General features: G+C 38.3%; 2 protein-coding genes across 3 annotated transcripts in view; one reads left to right on the top strand and one right to left on the bottom strand.

Annotated features, from left to right (window-relative positions):
• Positions 1-608: 608 nt before the first annotated feature.
• On the top strand, positions 609-6,475 carry LOC101735545 (chitin deacetylase 8-like). Its single transcript, XM_004923397.4, has 6 exons — positions 609-939; positions 1,369-1,681; positions 1,992-2,259; positions 2,977-3,163; positions 4,297-4,434; positions 5,603-6,475. The coding sequence occupies exons 1-6, from the start codon at positions 781-783 to the stop codon at positions 5,675-5,677; spliced, it is 1,140 nt and encodes a 379-aa protein (XP_004923454.2). The 5' UTR covers positions 609-780; the 3' UTR covers positions 5,678-6,475.
• Positions 6,467-22,528, bottom strand: part of LOC101735411 (protein Wnt-4) — a 115,018-nt gene continuing 98,956 nt past the window's right edge. The window contains exons 3-8 of one of the 2 annotated variants that reach the window (XM_021353625.3): positions 20,956-21,076; positions 16,717-16,874; positions 16,022-16,129; positions 15,071-15,223; positions 12,653-12,780; positions 6,467-11,946 (exon numbers count right to left, since the gene is read on the bottom strand). In XM_021353625.3, the coding sequence (XP_021209300.1) occupies positions 11,745-11,946; positions 12,653-12,780; positions 15,071-15,223; positions 16,022-16,129; positions 16,717-16,874; positions 20,956-21,076 (870 nt within the window). In that variant the 3' untranslated portion in view covers positions 6,467-11,744. The remainder of the gene's footprint in view (positions 11,947-12,652; positions 12,781-15,070; positions 15,224-16,021; positions 16,130-16,716; positions 16,875-20,955; positions 21,077-22,528) is intronic. The other variant, XM_021353626.3, reaches the window with a different exon arrangement.

Below are 22,528 nucleotides of genomic sequence, written 5' to 3'. Positions count from 1 at the left end.
TGATAAGAATTAAGATCGTCTTGGATTCAATATTTATTCCTTATATAATACTTAACACGAGCTTTCCTACAAAAGTGAGTCTACGTAATTTAGAGGAAGTTTGCAGGTGAGAGTTGCCTGAATGAACACCTCGCTCGCATAGGAGTGAGACTGTAAGACCGCCTATATAAATTTATAATATAGACCAAAAATAATTCAGTGAAATGCTTATAACGCTTATATGCTTATATCAATCAATCAGTCACAAAGATCTTTTCTGCCACGTACCATCCGGCTTTGGAATGGATGAATGGAGGGGACTCCACGGTGTTTCCCGAGCGCTATGACATGTCTTTCTTCAAACAAGGCTTGCGGAGAGTACTTAATGGCATTTAATGGTAGGCAGTGTCTTGGCTCTGCCCCCGGCATTGCTGACGTCCATGAGCGACGGTAACCACTTACCATCAGGTGGGCCGTATGCTCGTCTGTCTACAAAGGCAATAAAAAAAGAGCTTGAGACGTCTCATTAGTAAAAAAATTGAACACGCCACAAGGACCGATATGACAATACATTATTTTTATAACTTCGTTCGTAATATACTGACCACTGTCAACAGAATTAAAAAGTTCATATTAAAATTATTATTTCGATCTGCTAGCTATTTTTGAATACTGCTCATTTATTTTTTTAGGTTACCGATATCAAAATTCGACCCAGAAAAGGATTTGAACAAGTGATAACATTGCGAAATAAATATTTGAAATCACTGAAAACTGATTCAGTATACAAAATAATTGACTATGAAGATTTTATTGTTATTCATAGTCATTGTAGTAAATGTGGTGACAGGAGATTTGCCGTTGGCTTTGTCTTGTGAGGCAGAGAAATGTGAGCTACCTGAATGCCGTTGCTCCTCAACCAGTATACCTGGAGGACTGGCAGCTAAGGAAACTCCACAGGTGAGATGTGCAATCTAATTTTGAAGATTACATTAAGATTCAAAATGGACTCCATTCAAATACGTTCCACAATCTATACTAATATTATAAAGCGGAAGAGTTTGTTTGTTTAAAACGCGCTAATCTCGGGAACTACTGGTCCGATTTGAAAAATTATTTTAGTGTTAGATAGCCCATTTATTGATGAAGGCTATAGGCTATATAACATCACGACCAATACAAGTGGAGCACCAATAAAGAATGTTTCAAAATAGGGGTTTAAATAGCTCCTTAACGTTCTATAATTCCAAAATATTTTCACTTTCTACGTGAATGAAGTGGGGGATAAAATTTAGCGTTATGCCAAAGTGATTATTCCACGCGGACGGGGTCATGTGCAAAAGCTAATCTTTAATATCTCTCGAATTGTACTGTTCCAATATTTTCCAGTTCTTCACGATAACATTCGACGATGCCATTAACGTAATGAATTTGGTTACGTACCGAGATATTCTCTATAACCGTCACAACACAAACGGCTGCAGAGCGGGTGCCACGTTCTACATCAACCATGAATACACAAACTACAATGCGGTCAATGAATTGTACAACGAAGGCTTTGAAATCGCCTTACACACTATCAGCCATAGAACTCCACAGACTTACTGGGCTGAAGCCACTTATGATACTATGGTCCAAGAGCTGGTAGATCAGAGAGTCTTGATGGCGCATTTTGCTAATATACCATATGATGAAATGAAAGGTATGTTAAAATCTACCTTCTAAGCCTACGTAATAAATCTAGGTGTTCGATTGAAGATGTCCAAACCGATTTCTGGGATCTAATGTGATAGCTATACTTTTTTTTATGAATGAGGAATTACCGGTGGCCTGGAGGCCTCTGTAGTTTCACCGGGACAAGATAGTTATACTGCAACGAATTCGACTTTGGCAAAAGTAGAACTTTAAATATATGAGTCTCAGATTATTTTTATAGTTAGATAGCGATAAGTTGGATTATTTCCATTTAGTATTTATTACCAGTTATCTTATATTCTATCCAATTATTTCAGGAGTACGTATGCCATTCTTGCAAATGACAGGAAATTCCAGTTTTCAAGTTATGGCCGATTTCGGAATTATCTACGATGCTACTTGGCCTACAGTGACTTCTCTGAGTCCTGGTCTATGGCCGTACACTCTTCATTACGCTTCAACTCAAGAATGTGTGATACCTCCCTGCCCAACCGCTTCTATTCCGGGACCCTGGGTAATGCCTATGATCAGCTGGTTGGATCAAAATGGTATCCCTTGTCCGATGGTTGATAGTTGTTTTTTTGTGTGAGTATTATATTATATTTTAAATGTGAAATGTTACACAAAATAAATGCCACGGTGCCACGTCAAAATCGGTTTTCCTCGAAATTATTTTGACGTATCACACTTGAAACAAATACATGCGAATTGACCACCTCCTCGTTATCAACGCCTGTTGAAAATCATAAGAAAATTCAATAAACAATTTATGTGATTTCTTGATTAATGGAACCAATGGCAATACCAGTTCACTATACTACCTACTTCCCCATGATCCATGTTAGTAGTGTCATCTCATCGTCTTATTTAAGATGTAATCTGTTATAGTATTACAGACGCCGTGTTGGCAATCCAATTGGCAGTCCAATCTACGTATTTAGCGAAATATTCACATGTTACTTTGCTAAGGTGGGTGGGCGACCTCATAGTATACGGTCCTAAGTGGTTACCGAAGCCGTTAGACATCTACAACTTAAGTGCCGCCACCCACCTTGAGACCTGAGTTCTAAGTCTCCGTTTTTAAAGTACAGCTACCCCAGCCTTCAAAAACAAAACGCATTCTTGCCTTACGGAGAAATAAGGAGGGAGGTAGTACCTAATCTTGCGGGCACTTAAGACGCCCTACCACCAGTCAGAACTCACGTATTTTATACTCTGTAGACTTTGACTTAAGTGTTGTAATCTCTGTTTTGTAAGAAAAAAATAAACAAGATTGAGTAGTAAGTTTCTCATTTATTCCAGGCCAAAATTAGACAATGAGGACGAATGGTATGATTTCATCTTGATTAACTTTGAAAGACACTACCTCGGAAACAGGGCTCCATTTGGCTTCTACATTCATGAATGGTACTTAAGATTCAATCCAGCAGTGAAAAGGGCCTTAGCCAGATTTATGGATCTAATCAATAGCTTAAATGATGTTTTCATGGTAAGACATTTAAAAACTAAAGTCTAAGTCTGTAGGCAGCGGCTTGGCTCTGCCCCTGGCATTGCTGAAGTCCATGGGCGACGGTAACCACTCACCATCAGGTGGGCCGTATGCTCGTCTGCTTACAAGGGCAATAAAAAAAAAATAAAAAAAAAACTGCAAAATAATTTTCCGCGATTTTTCGCACACCTAGAGCAAAGAACATTAGAATCTATCCTAATATATATAATATGTACATTAAGTGGTCATTATAGATGAGATGGTACATTCCAATACAGAGAGACAACTTTTCAAACCTATGAAGGATGTAGCACAGTGTTTCCCAACCCTCTGTAACATTTCCAAAATTTCTATGGCCCCCAAACATAGCTTTTAACAATAAAAAATTGATTTGTTCACTTAAAAAACATAAATGATATGTTTTAGGAAGAAATCACTATGAAATGATCAAAACGCAGGAATTAATATTTCAAAACATAAAATAAAAACTTAAATTCAAATTAAAAATAATTTTAATACAGATAATCTATATTAATTTAGTGCGATTGCCCCCCTTAAGTATGAAATTGCCCCCTTGTAGAGAGTGGACCCGACGTTGGGAAACACCGATGTAGCATCTTCCTCCGTAATTATTTTTTTCTGTTATTAATCTGCAATCAATCCATAGTATGTAAGCACTTGTCCACAAGCCACTAATTGCCTGTTGACAAAGTCTCTAAAAATGAAGATCCAATATTTATAAAGTACGCTGGTTGAGGCGCCGTTGGAACTTCCATACAAAGATTGTTTGCTAGTTAGGGAGTTAGGTTAAAAGTTAATTTCGCTTAAGAGAAGAAAAAAAAAGAGAAGTTCTATTTTGTATTTTACAAAACAAAACAATTTCGTTCCGAAAATATTATCTTCCATGTTTTTTCAAAAGCATAACGTTTTTACTATCTTTGATTTGTAGCATAACTTAATGGTTATATCCTGATGTCTTTACAGGCGAAATTGTTTGATAAACACTGCTGCCATCTATGCGTTTAGCCTAGTACTATTTGAAGGTTATCACTGTCTATTATTTGGCAGTTTAAACACCTTAAATATAGATGGCGATACTAGTCATAGAAATGATTCAACATTTCATTTTTCAGGTCAATTCCATTGAAGTTATCGAATGGGTTAAGAATCCTATGCCGATAGACGAATATCGTCGGAAGCCATGCAAAGTTACTAAAAAAACAAATTGCACTCGCCTAACATGTGGCCCTTTAAGAAGTGACCATAATAACGTAAGTTTTACTCACAGAACACTTAGTACTGCAACTGACCGGCTTCGTCGAATATGATGAAGAGTTCGGCGTGTAACCTAGCACATAGCCACTGAGCTGCTCTTGCTTTTTTTTTTATTGCTTAGGTGGATGAACGAGCTCACAGCCCACCTGGTATTAAGAGGTTACTGGAGCCCATAGACATCTACAACGTAAATGCGCCACCCACCTCGAGATATAAGTTCTAAGATCTCAGTATAGTTACAACGGCTACCCCACCCTTCGAACCGAAACGCGTTACTGCTTCATGGCAGAAATAGGCAGGGTGGTGGTACCTACCAGCGTACTCACAAGAGGTCCTACCACCAGTGATAAAGTTAGGGCTATTGTTAGCAAGTTCTCTTTGGTTGAAGCTCACACCCGTCCGTGTGTAGTTGGAATAGACTCTTGGGCTAACATCGATTAGATACGGAAAAAAATTGAGCGGTTACCAGAATTCATAGATATCATGGAGTAAATATTGTCAAGTACTCACAGCTAAGTCTTGCATTCAAATACTAACTATGATATCCTTCGAAATGTTAACCCAGCCATGGGCATCACCACTCCGCTGCTTACACAAAAATTCTCGATTAAATTGTCCTTTTTTAATGACAGTGTCGTCAGACATAGATGGTACGGTACACGTCCTTACGGATCCATCAGATCCAATAACCTTTGCACTAGACGCCTTCAGCTCTAGGAGCAGGCTTAGGGACCTCGGTAACCGTACTCATCGAACTCGACAAAGAGTTCGCCGTGCAACCTAACCCATGAATCAGCTCGCTGAGTTTCTCGCCGGATCTTCTCAGCGGGTCGCGATTCCGATCCGGTAGTAGATTCATTCGCGAAGCAGCTACTCTTGAGTTGTTAGGTCTCCTTCGGAGGCGCTCGGGTAGCTGTTAGCAAATCCCACCCCTCCTGGCTGAGCTTTTGCTCGCTCACCTGTCCTGGTGAAACTGGAAAGGCCTCCGGGCCACCAGTAATACTTCAATCATATAAAAAAAAAAAAAAAAAGATGGTACGGCGCATCTGATTGATAGAGCACCTTCGTGAGCAACAATTTCAAGGGTACAGTCTAATCCGCTGCCTACTGCAAGATATGACTTGTAGCTGAGAATTTTCCATCAATTAAACTTGTATCTTCCAGCTCGACTACTGGATGGAATCTTGCACGTCGTGTCCTCGAACCTATCCCTGGGTAGGGAACCCACTTGGACAGTAACTAAAAGGAAATCAATGACCCCCACACAGGGTACGACTTTTAGAAGAGTACGTCAAATATCTGTGGACTTAACGCCGAATTGTTTATTGTATACTTCTCGCAAAAGAAAAAATAAAACCGACTTCAAAAAATTTAACGAAGAAGAAAGAAAAGCATTACGCATTAAAACGCATTACTGCTTGACGGCAGAAGCAGGCAGGGTAATGGAATCCACCCATGCCGGCTCACAAATACCCTACCAGTCAAATGATATTGATAGACTAATAACGTTATATATCTGTACCAACCAATGTCTATTAGTATCTGTATTATGTTTGCTCATTTCCGTTTCCTGTAAAATCTGGAACTTTACTGGTGGTAGGACCTCTTGTGAGTCCGCACGGGTAGGTACCACCGCCCCGCCTGTTTCTGCCATGAAGCAGCAATGCGTTTCGGTTTGAAGGGTGGGGCAGCCGTTGTGACTATACTGAGAACTTAGAACTGTATCTCAAGGTGTGTGGCGCATTTACGTTGTAGATGTCTATGGGCTCCAGTAACCACTTAACACCAGGTGGGCTGTGAGCTCGTCCACACATGTAAGAAAAAAAAAAAAAACTAGCATCCAAGGAAAAATATTATGTTCATTATGGAAAAATGTGTATATAAAAAAATAACAACAAATGTTGAACATTAAGCATTTTTTTTAAAGAATAAAAAAAGATTACAATTACAAATATAAAATCGCAACTGTATTTATGACTTTATATGTGTATTTATGAATTTATGGTAAATAAAATAAAAGCATTAATGTCTAAAACATTCAATTTATTTCATTCACATTGTACATTCATAATTAAAATGGTTTAATAAGTACTTAAGCCATAAAGAAACCGACCAGAGATTCCTAGTTGATTTGGTTCACAAAATACATAAATTCGCTAAGAATTCAATAAAATACGTTATTTAGTAGTAAAAGACGTAGAAAATCGTAAATATAGATCGTTTTAAAACTATTTTACTGCAATTATTTGATCTTCCATAGAACTTACGTTATTTGAACCTAAAGCAGTAATTTTTATTAAAATTGCAATCAAACAGACTTTGATGTATTGAGATCTTCACCAAATCTTCATTCTACATTGAATATCAGATGGCAATAAAGATTACAAGAATAAAAAAATATCATTATTAACATGAACTATATATTGAAAAATGTCGTGGAATAATTCACTCTTCAGTTTACACAATATAATTCCAAAAAGAACTACTACAATATATAATATCTAGAGATGAAATGGACATTAGCGATACCATATAAACAGCTAGTATTATATATAAACGCGTTATTCGATTTGGCTTTTAGAACTAAGTACCTAACTTAAATACATATTAATATTTAACAGTATGAGGGGTACTCTTATTTATGGTTTAGCGCCATCTGTCGTTGAATAGAGGAACCTAAGTAATATTTTCGTCTTAATTTGACAGTTGGCATAGTAGCGAAGCATCGATAATTTTAAAGATTCTCCAAAAACGATAAAAAGATTTAAATTCATTTTTTAAACTGTAAAATGTTATCATAATGTAGTTAGTACCACACATAATGCCATATTGCGTTTATAAGTCTACAAGATTATTAAGTATATTACAAACTACAACTAATTATTTACAATTAACAATGTTTCGAAATACTAATTGAATGATATAAATGAAGGTACGTAATTCTACAAAGGAATTATCATAATATGCTATCACATTCTAATACAATAAGTTAAAATTAATAAAACTATTCAAACGATATTTACAACGTATTATTTTGTAGTGGTGTATCATAAACCCCTTAAAATTCATAACAATAGAAAAAATAGACTGCATAGTAATAAAGGGTTCGTTTTTTTAAATCGCAGGCTTTAATGTTGAGATGGATGTGTGGAGTGACAAGAATGGATAAGATAAAGAATGAGTATATCAGAGTAAGTGTGAAAGTGGCCTCGGTAAACAACAAATTAAGGAGTGGACGGTTAGCGTGGCATGGACATGCGATGCGTAGAGAGAAGATGCATGTGACTAGGAGATGTATGGAAATGGTAGTGCAAGGTAGAGGGGGAAGAGGTCGACGCAAGAAGACATGGATGGAGTGTGTGAATGCCGATATGAGAGAGAGAGGAGTGAGTGTTGAGATGACGGCTGATAGAAGAGAATGGAAGAGAAAAATTAGCTGTGCCGACCCCACCTAGTGGGATAAGGCGGAGAAAAAGAAGAAGAAAGAAGAAGAATCGTTAGCGAAGTATTTACGTTAAAACTCTTAAAAATACTGTATATGAGTCGTCTATTATCAAAGGTGGCAATCTGTGCATTTGGACAAAAACATTTTATTGATATGTCAATACAGATTGATTTGAATATAATCGTCTCCTTCAAAGAATACGGTTCAAAACCTGCATTAAATAAAGGTTAATAGTTAACCTGTTATTTATCTAAGATGTCGTTCCGAAGAGTTTTGTGACTGCCAATGGAATACAAAGTCAATAATTCGTTTTTCTGATTTACCAATAATTGTCCAAAAGTCACATTGCCGGCTTTGATAATAGTCGACTCATATAGTACTTGTCAATTGCGCTTATTTGTTTGGCCTGATATCGTAAAGAGTTCATAATGTTAAAAGCGATAACGCTTAATTAAGTTATTTTATAAAGCACTGCTTAAGCGCTATTTCAAATAAGCTTTCCTACTAATTTGTAAACTTAATTCACGTTGTGAATTAAGTTTACAAATTTTTTTACAAGTTTTTTACAAGTTTACATACTAAGGTCGAATTAACCCGACCTTTGTTTATTTACTAATAAAAATTTAGCGGTCATGGGTGCCTTTAAAAAGTGTGGTCTCTGCGATAAGCTTATTACCCGTGGTAGGACCTCTTATGAATCCGCACGGGTAGATACCACAACTCCGCCTATTTCTGCCGTGAAGCAGCAATGCGTTTCGGTTTGAAGGGTGGAGCAGCCGCTGTAACTATACTGAGACCTGAGAACTTATATCTCAAGGTGAGTGGTGCACTTACATTATATATGTCTATGGGCTCCAGTAACCACTTAACACCAGGTGGACTGTGAGCTCATCCACCCATCTAAGCAATAAAAAATTAAAAAAATTTAAGCACCAACGCATGATGTCATGTTTTGTTTTATCTATGGTTAGCTTATCGCTTTTTTTAGCCCCATGTGACGTCGTGTTCAGCTCATCCTTATAGTTTTCGCGAAAATTTTGGAAAATAAGTGCTGATCTGTTGCCTCAATAGGTAGGTTATCGATAAATTCAATTTATGTAAAGTGTAAAATCTAGTCTAACAACATCGGTAATGACAAGTATAAGACGTATCTGCTAAAGAATCTGTCTATCGAATACTTCGTCTACAGAAGTCAGTCATCTTCGAAGGAAATCGAATATTAAGCTAAAGAACTTTTGTTAATGAGAAAAATATTATTGAAAAATTAGAAATCTTGTTAATTCTAATTACTACATTACGTAACATCGTACTATTAACTAAAAGACGAAAATGAGAAGATCTTCTGAGGTAGAAAATTTAACTGTGCAAGCACAGTGGGTATTTACAGAAACCAAAAAGGAAACTAAATAAAATAGTACACTTATTGACTACCTGGGAGATATTTACATCTTTTTACACAAAATACAAGCTAAATAATAAATTATTAATACTGTAAATATTATTAAAGCTTAGCATAATATGAATTTTATGTAACACTACAAATAATAATTTCAGTCAGAATAAATCATGAACACGTTTTTCTTTTAAAATGTTATAAATGACAGAATATTCTAGAGAAAACGAATGCAGTCTTTTTAATTAATAGAATTTTTTTTGTTGTTTAAATATTTTTCAAGATTGCCTCAATTTATCAATCAAAACGCAAACATTCAGGAAGATTTATATTTAGTATTGCCTTACAAAATATTTTTGTTAAATTTTAGTGTACATATAAGCCATGTAATTTGTAATAAGAGAGGAGTATTAGACCTGAAGGGAGTTTCTTGTTCGAATGGAACACAATTGTCTTGCCCGAGTGTTGGTTTAATACTCCTCTCTTGTTACAAATTATATGACTTATATGTACATAACTAAATTATTTGTTTATCGTCGGAACGCGTGTTTATTTTACATGCATTTTTTTTTATTGCCCTTGTAGGCAGACGAGCATACGGCTCACCTGATGGTGAGTGGCTACCGTCGCCCATGGACTTCAGCAATGCCAGGGGCAGAGCCGCTGCCTACCGCTTAATACTCTCCACAAGCCTCGTTTGAAGATGGACATGTCATAGCGCTCGGGAAACACCGTGGAGGGGAGCTCATTCCATAGCCGGATGGTACGTGGCAAAAAAGACCTCTGGAAACGCACTGTGGATGACCGCAGTGGCTCCAGGTAGTATGGATGAACTCTACTCCGGTGCATATTTATTTATTGTTATGTTTATTTTTGTTCGGAAATACCGCGAATTCTGTACCTGGATTCAACGTCAGTTATGTCCCTACGTAAACATAAATTATTTCGATTCTAACACAGGGTTGTAACACAGACAGAATGTAGATTGAAACGCGAATGAATGAATCATCTAAAACGACAAAGATATTCATTTAATTAAAATCACTTTTACGGATTAATCTCTCGTTTTTTTTATTGTCTATTAGCTGACCCGGCAGATTTCATAGTGCCTCAATCGATAAATAAAAGACCTCAAGTTTTGTATAAAATAAACAAAAGGAATCCGTCCGATGGGGAACACATCAAAGGAAAAACAAAATTGTTATTTTATTTAGTTCTGAGCATTTTCATATTTATACTTTACCTTTTAAACCTTCTCTGGACTTCCACAAATAATTCAAGACCAAAATTAGCTAAATCGATCCAGCCGTTCTCGAGCGAGACTAACGAACAGCAATTCATTTTTATATTTATAGATTACTGACTCGGTGGTGCCGTGGCTAGTGGCCCTGACTGTTGTGCTAAGGGTCGCGGGTTCGATTTCCACATCGCACAAACATTTTACGGTGAACAGATTTGTTTGCTCTTTGTGGTGTGTGTGTGTGGGTGTTTATTATCTATAAATGTATATATTTAGACATTTATCAGTATGTATCAGCCTCCGGTACCCATAACACAAGTGATCATCAATTGGGGCCTGATGATCATGAATGATTTGTTCCCAGCTAATATTACTATTATTATTACACTATTTCTGTGTTATTGAATACTGTACGGTTTTCGTGGTCACTAAGATATACAAAGACTAAAGCTGCTTACAGACTACGCTATAATATAATATAGTATATAGCTCATAGTACAACAATATCGCGCACCATACATTGTTACGGACACGTTCACACTGTACTATACTATATATTATTGGCTAAGTATAAGCTGCTATACTTGTAACGCCAGAATATTTCATTTCCATTAATTTAAACCTTTTTCTAAATTACTGGCAACGCCCTCTAGCGATTGTACGTGGCGCAGTGTGGAGAATTCAATACCTTTTTTTTAATACATACAAATTAGTTCGGTTACTGGACACTGCATGTCGCGACTGTGCGATTTTGTCTCGATTATACGACGGCAAATTTTTCACATCTCTGGCCTGCAGAATCTTCGAGAAATGACACCTTAATATTATAAAAGGACACGTTTACTTCGTCTATCCCTCTTTGATGAGATCCTCCTCACAGAGTCTCCTGTTCACCGGTTGTCTGCCGCTGGTGACGTGTCAAGAAGTGGTGCGACTCGGCCCCGTGTCTCTCGACCCATAGACCACCTTTTGGGGAGTGATGCGACTGGGTCTCATGTAACATCGGCATACCCAGGGACACCCTCAGACACAGACACGTTATATACTATATGGCACTATAGTATAGTAGTCTGAAAGCAGCTTAAGAACTAAGTTCATCGTATCTGTTGCAATATTCAAATATCAAAACGTCAGTAATAATACGCTGACAATAATAAACGTGAGATTAAATCGTAGAAGCAGTTTCAGTTATGTCTACAACTCAGACTTAAAATGTATTTTCGTATCCTCAATTGCAGACATGGTGGTCGCGTTTGAATCTACATATCTCGCATTGTACGCGGCAGCACCAGACGAATCGGCACTTACACTTCACCTCGTAGTCCTGGACCCTCGTCTGGTACCCTCGCCCGCAGCAGAGGAGGCGACACCCGTCGATACCTGCCGAGGTTCGGTTGCAGGTCCGACCACGAGTCCCCAGGATCCCGAGCCTGGAAAATTGAGCATAGACGTATGTTTTGAGAGTACCACAAATAAATAAATAAATCTATATATATAAAAATGAATTGCTGTTCGTTAGTGTCGCTAAAACTCGAGAACGGCTGGACCGATTTGGCTAATTTTGGTCTTAAATTATTTGTGGAAGTCCACATAAGGTTTAAAAGGCAGAAAAATATGAAAATGCTCGAAATTAATTAAAAATATTAATTTTATTTTTCCTTTGATGTGTCCCCCGTCGGACGGATTCCTTTTGTTTGTTTTAAGTTTATTTTATACAAAATCTTAGGTCTTTTATTTATCGATTGAGGCATTACGAAGTCTGCCGGATCAGCTAGTAATAAATGAATATTTACTAACAATCACGCCACGTTATCTAAACCTAATCCTAAGCCTAGGACCTAAACCTAAGAATCCTTGCCACGAAAAAGATCGGACGATACCTCTGGGAATGTCGCCCAGAGGATCCCGTGATCCGCCACCTACGGACGCGCCCGGTGGAAGTCCAACATCTCCCTCGCAGACGAGGCCCACAGCACGCAATCATTGCGTGCTGTGGGCCCCGTCCAGATCCCGGGAGGATTATGAAACCCTAGCCTAATCTCAAATACAATTAGCATATAATTTGCTAACTTGCGTGAAAAAAAAAGAATAGACCTACAAATTTAGTTAAACGTTTTCGAGCATCAAGTGACTTACTCTTCATTTGGTTCGCAGTAGTCAGGTGAATCTTCTAAGTAAACTAGATCGGTTTTGTTTGGTTTCTTCATGTCGGCGTGTATCGGTCGTATTTTTCGTAAGTTCTTGCCCTTTTTTCGTTCGACGATCTGTAACGAAATACCATATCCCGTTAAAATATTGATTTGTTACCCTAAGCTCTGTTTAGTATTTAGGTGACGCCATAAAAATTCCAGTAAGGATATTTAAGAGCTACACATGTGCCTTTTATTTCCAATTTGCCGCCTAGAATGTAGTTAATAACAACTGTAAATAATTTGTATGGAGGGAAAAGGTATTTTTCCCACCTAAGGGGAGGGTAGCCTAAGGGGCTATTCCAACTACGCGCGGTTTGATAGACGAACTCCCGGGGCTCAATCAAGGACAAATTCCTAACACTAGAAAGAATCTACCACCGTGTGAATCTACCAACGGGGTACATGTAAGAAACCCACTCTCTGTGTACGAAAAGTTTCTATCGAAAAGCCACTAATTAAGGTTAAGCCACCATAGCAAGTGATGTAGTTTCAAAAATAGGGAAATATGTGGTGTCGTGGGACACCAGGTAGGAACGAAGTTCCTTCGGCTAATGTAGAATCGACACTATTTGCAAAAAAAAAACGTGCTCAGTTTTATGTAGGTTTTCTTGATTTTTCTCTTAAATTTTGCTGACTACTTTTTATTTAAGTACAGAAAAGTATTTAGGAAATTCAGTATTTTAGGAAATAATAAATTACGTAAAATAAAAAAATCGTAATTCAAATTATCAATTAAAATAACAAAATATGTCTCTTTTATTTTTGTTTGACAACATAAAATTACATAGAAATAGAAATAATTACAAAATATAGAGAGAAGGGATGAGAGAACGAAAAGAAAGAAGAAGAAAGAAAAAGGTATTATACACTACTCGCTTGTGTATACGACTGTCGCGCCTGCGCACGTCTCATTTAACGGTTTTATTCCACGCACTTTTTTCCACAGATTTTTTCTTACGGTTTTACTATCACCTTTTTTTTAGTTCGGTCGCGCAGCAAAATCCCTATCCCCTCCAAGCCTGCCGTAAGGAACTTCGTTCCAATAATATTAATGGTAACTCCATTAATTCATATTTTGTTAAACTTAGCACATTTCATTCAATTAACAACTGCTACATCCGTGTCATCGCACTTGCTAGTTCTATATTCAATGGGTTTTTAAGTTATAATTACTATAAAAAAACAAAATAATGTCCAATACGAAGTATCTCAAGTTTCCATGACTGTTTAAGTCGATATTGTATTAAATGCCTGACCGACCTTTTCTAGCCGTGAACTATGAACGTTTGAGGACAGAATTGGCCAGGATGGTCGTAGCCATAACCATATTATGTGTATTTAAAAACTATTGGCAATAATATGTCGTTCCGAGTAACGCCATCTGTCGCCAAATAGCAAACACGGATATCGAAACAACCGGAACATTTCTTGAATGTTCTAGAATATTGTAGACATAGCCGCTATTACTATAAAATTGTGCCATACACGAGAATTATATTCGAAGTGAAACGAACGGATCGCCTCAATAGAGATAATAAAATTTACCCTTAATTGTCGTAATAATTAAAACTAGTAGTCCCCCGGTAGTCGAACATTCGATTATAATTAATTGAAATTATAACTTTGTACACTATTATGATTCTATTTTAATAGACTATTATACTTCTATAATCATAGACTTCGCCAAAAATACACTTTAGACAAATATTAACAAAGAAACAACATTTAATCTATTCTCAATTTGACCACAGACTTTAAGCAGTAAGAAAAGTTTGACATTAAACAAATAGTGTGCATGTGTGTGTGTGTGTCAAATACATGGTAGTGTGTGTAAGGTTTTTTTTATTGATTTAATGAATTTTGTATGCATAATTTAAAAAACTATTAACATTCTGCACTCCTTCTCTATATTCTCTATAAGTGTGGGAACTTTCATACTCCTCCGTCCGCGTAATTTTCGTAAAAAGGGGTACAAAGTTTTTGCTTCACGTATTAATCTATACTAATATATAATATTAATATATAATATATAATATATCTACAGTGGTTTTTACGGATGTTCCGTTATAACTACTGAGCCATGCATCCGATTGACTTGACACTTGGTATCCATGTAGAAAATACATGTACTTAACGGATAGGCTTATATTCATATGAGTGTTGGACTCCTTACACCAGTTGCGGGGGCGGTAATGATGAGAATCTTTGTGGGGGTGAGAAATAATAACGTTAATTTTAAATGCCCAGCGAAGCGGACGGGTACAGCTAGTATATTAATAAAAATGAATTTTAATTGGCGTTGAAAAGTTTGTCCCGAGCCCCAACTCGCGACAATACATTAGTACACAGAACAAGTACTCACGCTGACCTTCACGTGGGAAGCGCCTTCGTATCGAGTGGAAAGCGCGTCCCCGACCACGTGGAGCTGCGGCAGACGACGCCAGCAGACCCTGACCGAACAGGAGCCCGACATTCCGTGACACTTGCACACGCGCTGCATGCGGGATCGGACAGCCTGGGAATGGTATTTTTTTAACGGGCGCACTATGGATGAGTTTCTTCACTACTCCAAGCACTTGTTACTAGTGGTAGGACCTCTTGTGAGTACGCACGGGTAGGTACCACCGCCCTGCCTATTTCTGCCGTGAAGCAGTAATGCGTTTCGGTTTGAAGGGCGGGGCAGCCGTAGTAACTATACTTGAGACCTTAGAACTCATATGTCAAGATGGGTGGCGCATTTACGTTGTGGATGTCTATGGGCTCCAGTAACCACTTAATACCAGGTGGGCTGTGAGCTTGTCCACCCATCGAAGCAATAAAAAAAAAGCAATCTCAGGGCCCATCATCACAGGAGCCCTTATAGACCGGTGCTTTTAGGTACCCCAAGCACCGGTCATCGTTCTTGTCGAACCCGTCGCTTGCGACGAAGGGCTCGGCGAGTAAATTAACCCACAGACACAGCCCACTGAGTTACTCGCCGGATCTTCTCAGTGGGTCGCGTTACCGATCCGGTAGATTCTGCGAAGCACTGCTCTTGTTAAGGTTAGTGTTGGCAACGTCGTCAGGTTTGATGTCTGTGGGCTCACCTCACAAGTTCGGTGAATCTAGTATAACCCCTAGAGGCTACTTGAATAGGTAGGGAAAAAAAAATTAGATCGTCTCTAGCATGATACCAATTTAGAGTTATGAAAATCCTGCTGTAAATTTACAAAAATGTCGCTAAAGCTAAATGGCCTTTCACCCGTAGATGTATTTCGTGTATCCAAAAGCTGAACTCAAAGCATCGTGCATAATAAGTTGCAAATGTATATACCCGTCTTCCAGCGTCGTTGTTGTGAAGATTGACGAGACCTTCATCAGTGGTTCTGTCTTCTCTAGAATCGAGGAAGTCTCTACTGTAAATTTCTCCGTAGCGAATGTCCTGAAACAGAAACAATGTATCGAATAGTCATATAGGAACGACCACTCGAACAATTTTAGAAATTACAACAAGAATCTATATAATTGTAAATAAATTTTTTTTATTGCTTAGGTAGGTGGACGAGCTCACAGCCCACCTGGTGTTAAGTGGTTACTGGAGCCCATAGACATCTACGACGTAAATGCGCCACCCATCTTGAGATATAAGTTCTAAGGTCTCAAGTATAGTTACAACGGTTGCCCCACCCATCAAACCGAAACGCATTACTGCTTCACGGCAGAAATAAGAAGGGCGGTGGTACCTAACCGCGCGGACTCACAAGAGGTCCTACCACCAATAAGAATAGAAATAGACATGATATAACACAAAACCGACTTCAAATAAGAAAAAAAGATATCCCAAAAGCGTTTCCGATCCGGTGGTAGATTCTGCGAAGCACTGCTCTTGCTAGGACCAGTGTTAGAAACACTCCGGTTTGAGCCCCGTGAGCTCACCTACATGTTAGGGCGAAGCTGAAATAGCCTCTCAAGGCTATCAGCATAGGTAGGAAAAAAGTTATTTATTTAGTAATGTGGTAAACTCTTTACCTCAGAGCACCCTCCCCATTGCCAATGTCTTGGTGTCCGCTTCCGAACCTTAGAATCACAGGAGCAATCGTTCAGCTCGCCGCGACTACAGGCCCTGGCCACAGCGTGAGCCAAAGCGGCCGAGGACAACGCGTGCACGAAAGCCGATTCGCGTGATTCTGAAAAATAGCAAATAGCTCAATTATTATTAAATGAGCGGACAAACTCACGGCAATCTGGTTAAGAACACACAGACATGAACAACATATGGCGCCAACCACCTTCAAACATGAGTTATGTCTCAGTTTTTGCAGTACGACAGCTGTCCCGCGGCAGAAATAGGCAGGGCGGTAGTCCTACCCTTGCGGGTTCACAAGACAGTAGATACCTACCACCGTCCAACTTACTCTTTCCGTCAATGCGTTCTAATATTAGAACTCATGTCTCAAGGTACTGTGGCGTAGCCATCACACAGCACAAGATATTTGACAAATGCCTGAATCTCGCTTATGACATTTTCAAGATCCAAGTTCCAAATAACAACATTTGGACCGTCGGTCTACCGAGCAATATCATCCGCTCGGTGGAAGATCTTTTCTTTCGTCGTTATACCTCCAAACCGGTGACCCCGACGTGGTTTCAACACGCAACGTTATACCTACCACCAAAGTATCTTTAAGCATTTATGTTATTGATGTCTAAAGCAACAAATTAATACCAAGTCGCCCGTAAGCACGTTCACTAGGCTAAGCAAAAAAAATCTATACTACTTAATATATAAATCTACAGTGGTTTTTACGGATGTTCCGTTATAACTACTGAACCATGCATCCGATTGACTTGAAACTTAGAATCCATGTAGCAAATACATGTAATTAATGGATAGGCTAATATTTATATGAGTGTTGGACTCCCTATACCAGTTGCGGGGGCGTTAATAATGAGAATCTTTGTGGGGGTGAGAAATAATAATGTTAATTTTGAATGCTCAGCGAAGCGGACGGTTACAGCTAGTAATTAATAATGATACGAAAAAGGAAAACAGTAGAGATTTTTTTGCTTTCCCAATTGATTTATTTATCAATCAACCGAAAGTAATTTTACGCTCGCGTCAAAAATAATTCAAAACAAAACCTATATTAAGTACAACTTAAAAATCCGTACATAGTTCGTTGACCAACGGTTCTTTCGTCGCCCACCCAACTAGAGCCGCACGATTGAAGACACGTAAAAGTAATTCTCGTAGTCGACAGGGGTCCACGGAAATCGGCCGCGTCTTTCATGGTTTACAATAAACACGCTGAGCTTCTCAGTCAACAAGAACGCACGTGATCGCCGCACTCGACATATAAAAACAAACTTATCGTCGTGCGAGAATGAATCCCATCGGACATTGGAATAGATGCAGTCCGTGGGTTAATACGGGCCTGCGAAGGAAACAGCCGTCAGAAATGTACAAAAATAAACAGGTGTTCGCGTTAAATTGTACCGGATATTATTCTTTTGAGAATTCGCGACCGCTTTAGCCTCGTTATTGGCTGCGGCTCTGACAATATGCAGAATAGCATACTCGGTTTTTGGACTAGTTTAGGCCAAATCAACCCACAGACACAGCCCACTGAGTTTCTCGCCGGATCTTCTCAGTGGGTCGCGTTTCCGACCCGGTGGTAGATTCTGCGAAGCACTGCTCTTGCTAGAGCCAGTGTTAGCAACACTCCGGTTTGAGCCCCGTGAGCTCACCTACACGTTAGGGCGAAGCTGATATAGCCTCTCAAAACTATCAGCATAGGTAGGATAAAAAAAAAATTACAGGAATTTTGATAATTTCGTAGGACAACTACTGGGAGTTTGACTTTCATTCAAGCTATCGCCTAACAGTAGGTCAAGCTCTTTATGAATATCAGCTCTGTTGGCATCGAGTTGAGAATAAAGTTGAATAACCTTTCTAGCCAATAACAACTAATTCATTAAAAATAATAAATCATATAATAAAATCTACTACTGAATCTCGCGTTCTGAATCTGAATCTTTTTTCGAATTGCCTTTTAATAATAGTAATTCATATCGGAGTACACACAATAATAACTATTTATACTTCTGTTTCTACGTACTGGTGTTACTGGTGGTAGAACCTCTTGTGAGTCCGCGCGGGTAGGTACCACCGCCCTGCCTGTTTCTGCCGTGAAGCAGTAATGCGTTTCGGTTTGAAGGGTGGGGCAGCCGTTGTAACTATACTTGAGACCTTAGAACTTATATCTCAAGGTGGGTGGCGCATTTACATGTTGTGGATGTCCATGGGCTCCAGTAACCACTTAACACCAGGTGGGCTGTGAGCTCGTCCACCCATCTAAGCAATAAAAAATAAAACAAAGCATATTTAATGCTTACTTTCTTTAACCTGTAACAACGTATTGTTAGAAGTTAAGCACATCCATGGCCTTACTCGAAGAATTCAGCATCTAACAAAATTATGAACAGTATCAAAAAAATGGCTGAATTTAAGCCGAAATCTATTATATAAATGACTGAATTTTAATGTTACTATTCCATTTGGGAAAAAAGCTTGTGCTCTACCGAACGTCCTCAGTCGCGAATAATATTCCTTTGAACAACATCAAAGACGGTTCCAAAGTCAGAAAACAGCTTTATAATAGACAGATTAACAGATTAACTTCACCTATCAATATTACCAAAATTTCTTTGAAAAAAAAAAAAACACGATACAAAATTGTAAATTAGAGACGGTTCACAGGAAACATCAAAGAATGTTCAGTGGAACGAATACTTTTGAACTAATATGATGTTATGAAGATATGCTGCTTTTTAAAACTGTGTTTTTTTTTGTTTAAATCATATCCTGTAAACATTATCATGAAACATTGTGTATTCGATCTAAATTTAAATTTCCCGATCGAATCTAGATTCTGTTATTCTTTTAAATTTTTTAACTATAACTTTCGCTTATGCCGTCTTTAATGTAAACAGAATTTGATTATCATGTTGGTAATACTCGCATTGAAGTACATCTTCAATAAAAATAATTTAATTCATGCCTGAAAGTCCTTCTGCATTGTAGGAGTAATAACTAATGTAGTAAAAGAAACACTTAATGAAGAAACAAAAAAAGTACATCCCTATGGCACGTTGGAATGGATATATGGATATATAACCCAGTGAGGGTTGACGTGGTGGGCGACCGATCGTGTCAAATCCCTATGCAGTATGATAGAAGAACATGTTTCCCCGACCACAATCAATGCGGGATAAAGGCAAGAAGCAGCGGCAGATAACCGTTACAATGGTCGGTCCAAATAAAGGCAGCTCTAAACGGTATCACCAACGAGTGCACAAGAAAGGCCGCGGTACGCGAGTAATGGCGACGTCTTGTGATGGGACACGTCATTACGGATCTTCCCGATCCATTAACGGTGCTTTTAGGTACCTCAAGCACCGGTGACCGTCCTCGCCGAACACGTCGCTTGCAACGAAGGGCTCGGCGAGTTAATTAACCCATAGACACAGCGCACTGAGTTTCTCGCCGAATCCTCTCAGTGGTTCGCGTTTCTGATCCAGTGGTAGATTCTACGAAGCACTGCTCTTGCTACCCTTCTAACCTTCCTTCCTTCGGTTTGATCCCCGAGAGCTCACCTATTTGCCGTGACATAGCCTTTCAAGGCTATCAGCATAGGTAGGTAAAAAAAAAATCAACGGTACCACCACCCGAACTGATAACCACGACCACTGCGCCAAAAGTGCAAACGACTAAGAAGAAAAAGAGTAAGGAGAAGATGATGATGATTAACAATACTTTTCATATGACCTTCAAAATACTTTAAATTTGGTTCCCAATATTTCAGCGCCATTACAAGTCTACTTGAAGTGTACTAAAGTCTATATTACGGCTGTTGGCATTTGAATCGAAATCAGATCGCTGGAGCAGACGGGTTCTCGAGTGGAGACCGCGCAGCAGAAGACGTAGCGTGGGACGCCCCCTGGCTAGGTGGTGCGATGACCTCCGAACGGTGGCCGGCAAGAAGTGGATGAGGAGAGCAGCGGTAGGCAGCGGCTTGGCTCTACCCCTGGCATTGCTGAAGTCCATGGGCGACCATCAGGTGGGCCGTGCGCTCGTCTGCCTACAAGGGCAATAAAAAAAAGCGGAGAGCCGTAGACCGGGCTCAGTGGTTTGGATTGGGAAAGGCCTATGTCCAGCAGTGGACGACTGTGGGCTGTTGATGATGATGATGAGTCTAAATGACTTACTGTATTTCAAAACACCCCCGAAGATGTCGGTGGAGTTCTCGACGATACTACAGTTCCATCTGCTGTTTCGGAACTGGTGCTGGCATTCTTCGACAGCCTGCATCGCGCCCGTCTGCAGAACCTGTAATTGTCAATTAAAATATTAATGCAGTTCTAGCACTTTCGGTTTTCGCTGACTTAATTAAAACTAATTTTACGGTTTAATTTCGAGTTGATTATTCCCGATGTTTCGTATAGTTTCCAATGTTCGTGGTCACAAAGCAGTGGTCGACAACATTTAATTATACATCAATGGATTAAAATTTCAAATAAACAAATGCCCTCTCATCCCCAATCCATTTTTCATATAAATATAGTATATATATGTTATTATTATATAATAATTGATTATTTTTATAAGTTCGACGCTTGCAACATTGGCATTTCAAGAAATCAGTTTCCATATTTAAAAAAAAGAGTTTACGTGATGTAGATGACTTTGAGATTTAAAATTGGAAATGGTCATTTGAATAATGTGAAATCTACCACCGTCCATTTTTCTAAATAGGTAAAGTACTATCTACCTTATTTCTGGATTTCAACCTTACGCGTCCACAGATTCATTAAAAATACGTTGCTATATTTGGATAGTCTTTGGACGAATTATCTATGGACATATGCAATAAGCAAAGGATCGGGTATTCATACTTTGCTTTAGACAAGTAAATAAGTCGGATCCTTATTAAAACAAACAAGTCCAATAAAGTCTGCAACATCTGCAGCGTAATTCGCACCCTCGAAATTCATTTGGCAATAAAACGTATTATTAAGTTCATTAACGTAGATTATCGTTGAGGGTTGGTTATTTATCAATCACATTACTTCAAATATATTGTGGTTTCTTTATTAGTATACTCATTTGAATGAATTAGGAATGGGAAATCGTCTTAATATCTCCGGCTTTCGGTCATGTATTGAAATCAAATATGTACACACCGTCAAATGTTCTTCTAAGTAAAAATAAAAAATAGTTTTAAAAAACTAACAAAATACGCTTTTATAGAAAATCCAACTAAAAAGTTGTACTATTGTAAAAAAGCGTGGGGTGCTTTTCAGGATATTATCAAAATAACCCTTCTACTCATATATGTTCATAAAATATTTATAACTACTGATACCATGCACCCCGCGTTTTTTTTTTTTACAATAAAATCATTTTATCATCATCATATTTATCATCAAGCGTTATTACTGCGATCTGATACTAGAACTCATAAAAAAACTAACTGTTAGCTTAACATCAAATAGATCAAACTCGATTACATATAATATATTGCCAATCTTTGCAGTGAAATGCCAATCTTTGCAATTAAAGGTGCGTTTTATTTGGTATTAGCATCAACAGTTCAATGTTTTTAATTGGACTTCAATTAAATTGACTCCATTCAAATAGGTGAAGAAATTTTTTTTGGTATGATATTTTTTCCAAAATTTATACTTTAAATGGATCTCCTGTAAAGTTGCAAAAATGTAGCTTAAGCCTTTTTTTTAACCTACCTATGCTGATAGCCTTGAGAGGCTATTTCAGCTTCAC

This window comes from Bombyx mori, chromosome 28 (genome assembly GCF_030269925.1).
Source record: "Bombyx mori chromosome 28, ASM3026992v2".
Taxonomy (NCBI): domain Eukaryota; kingdom Metazoa; phylum Arthropoda; class Insecta; order Lepidoptera; family Bombycidae; genus Bombyx; species Bombyx mori.
This window is presented reverse-complemented; position numbering and strand designations above follow the sequence as displayed.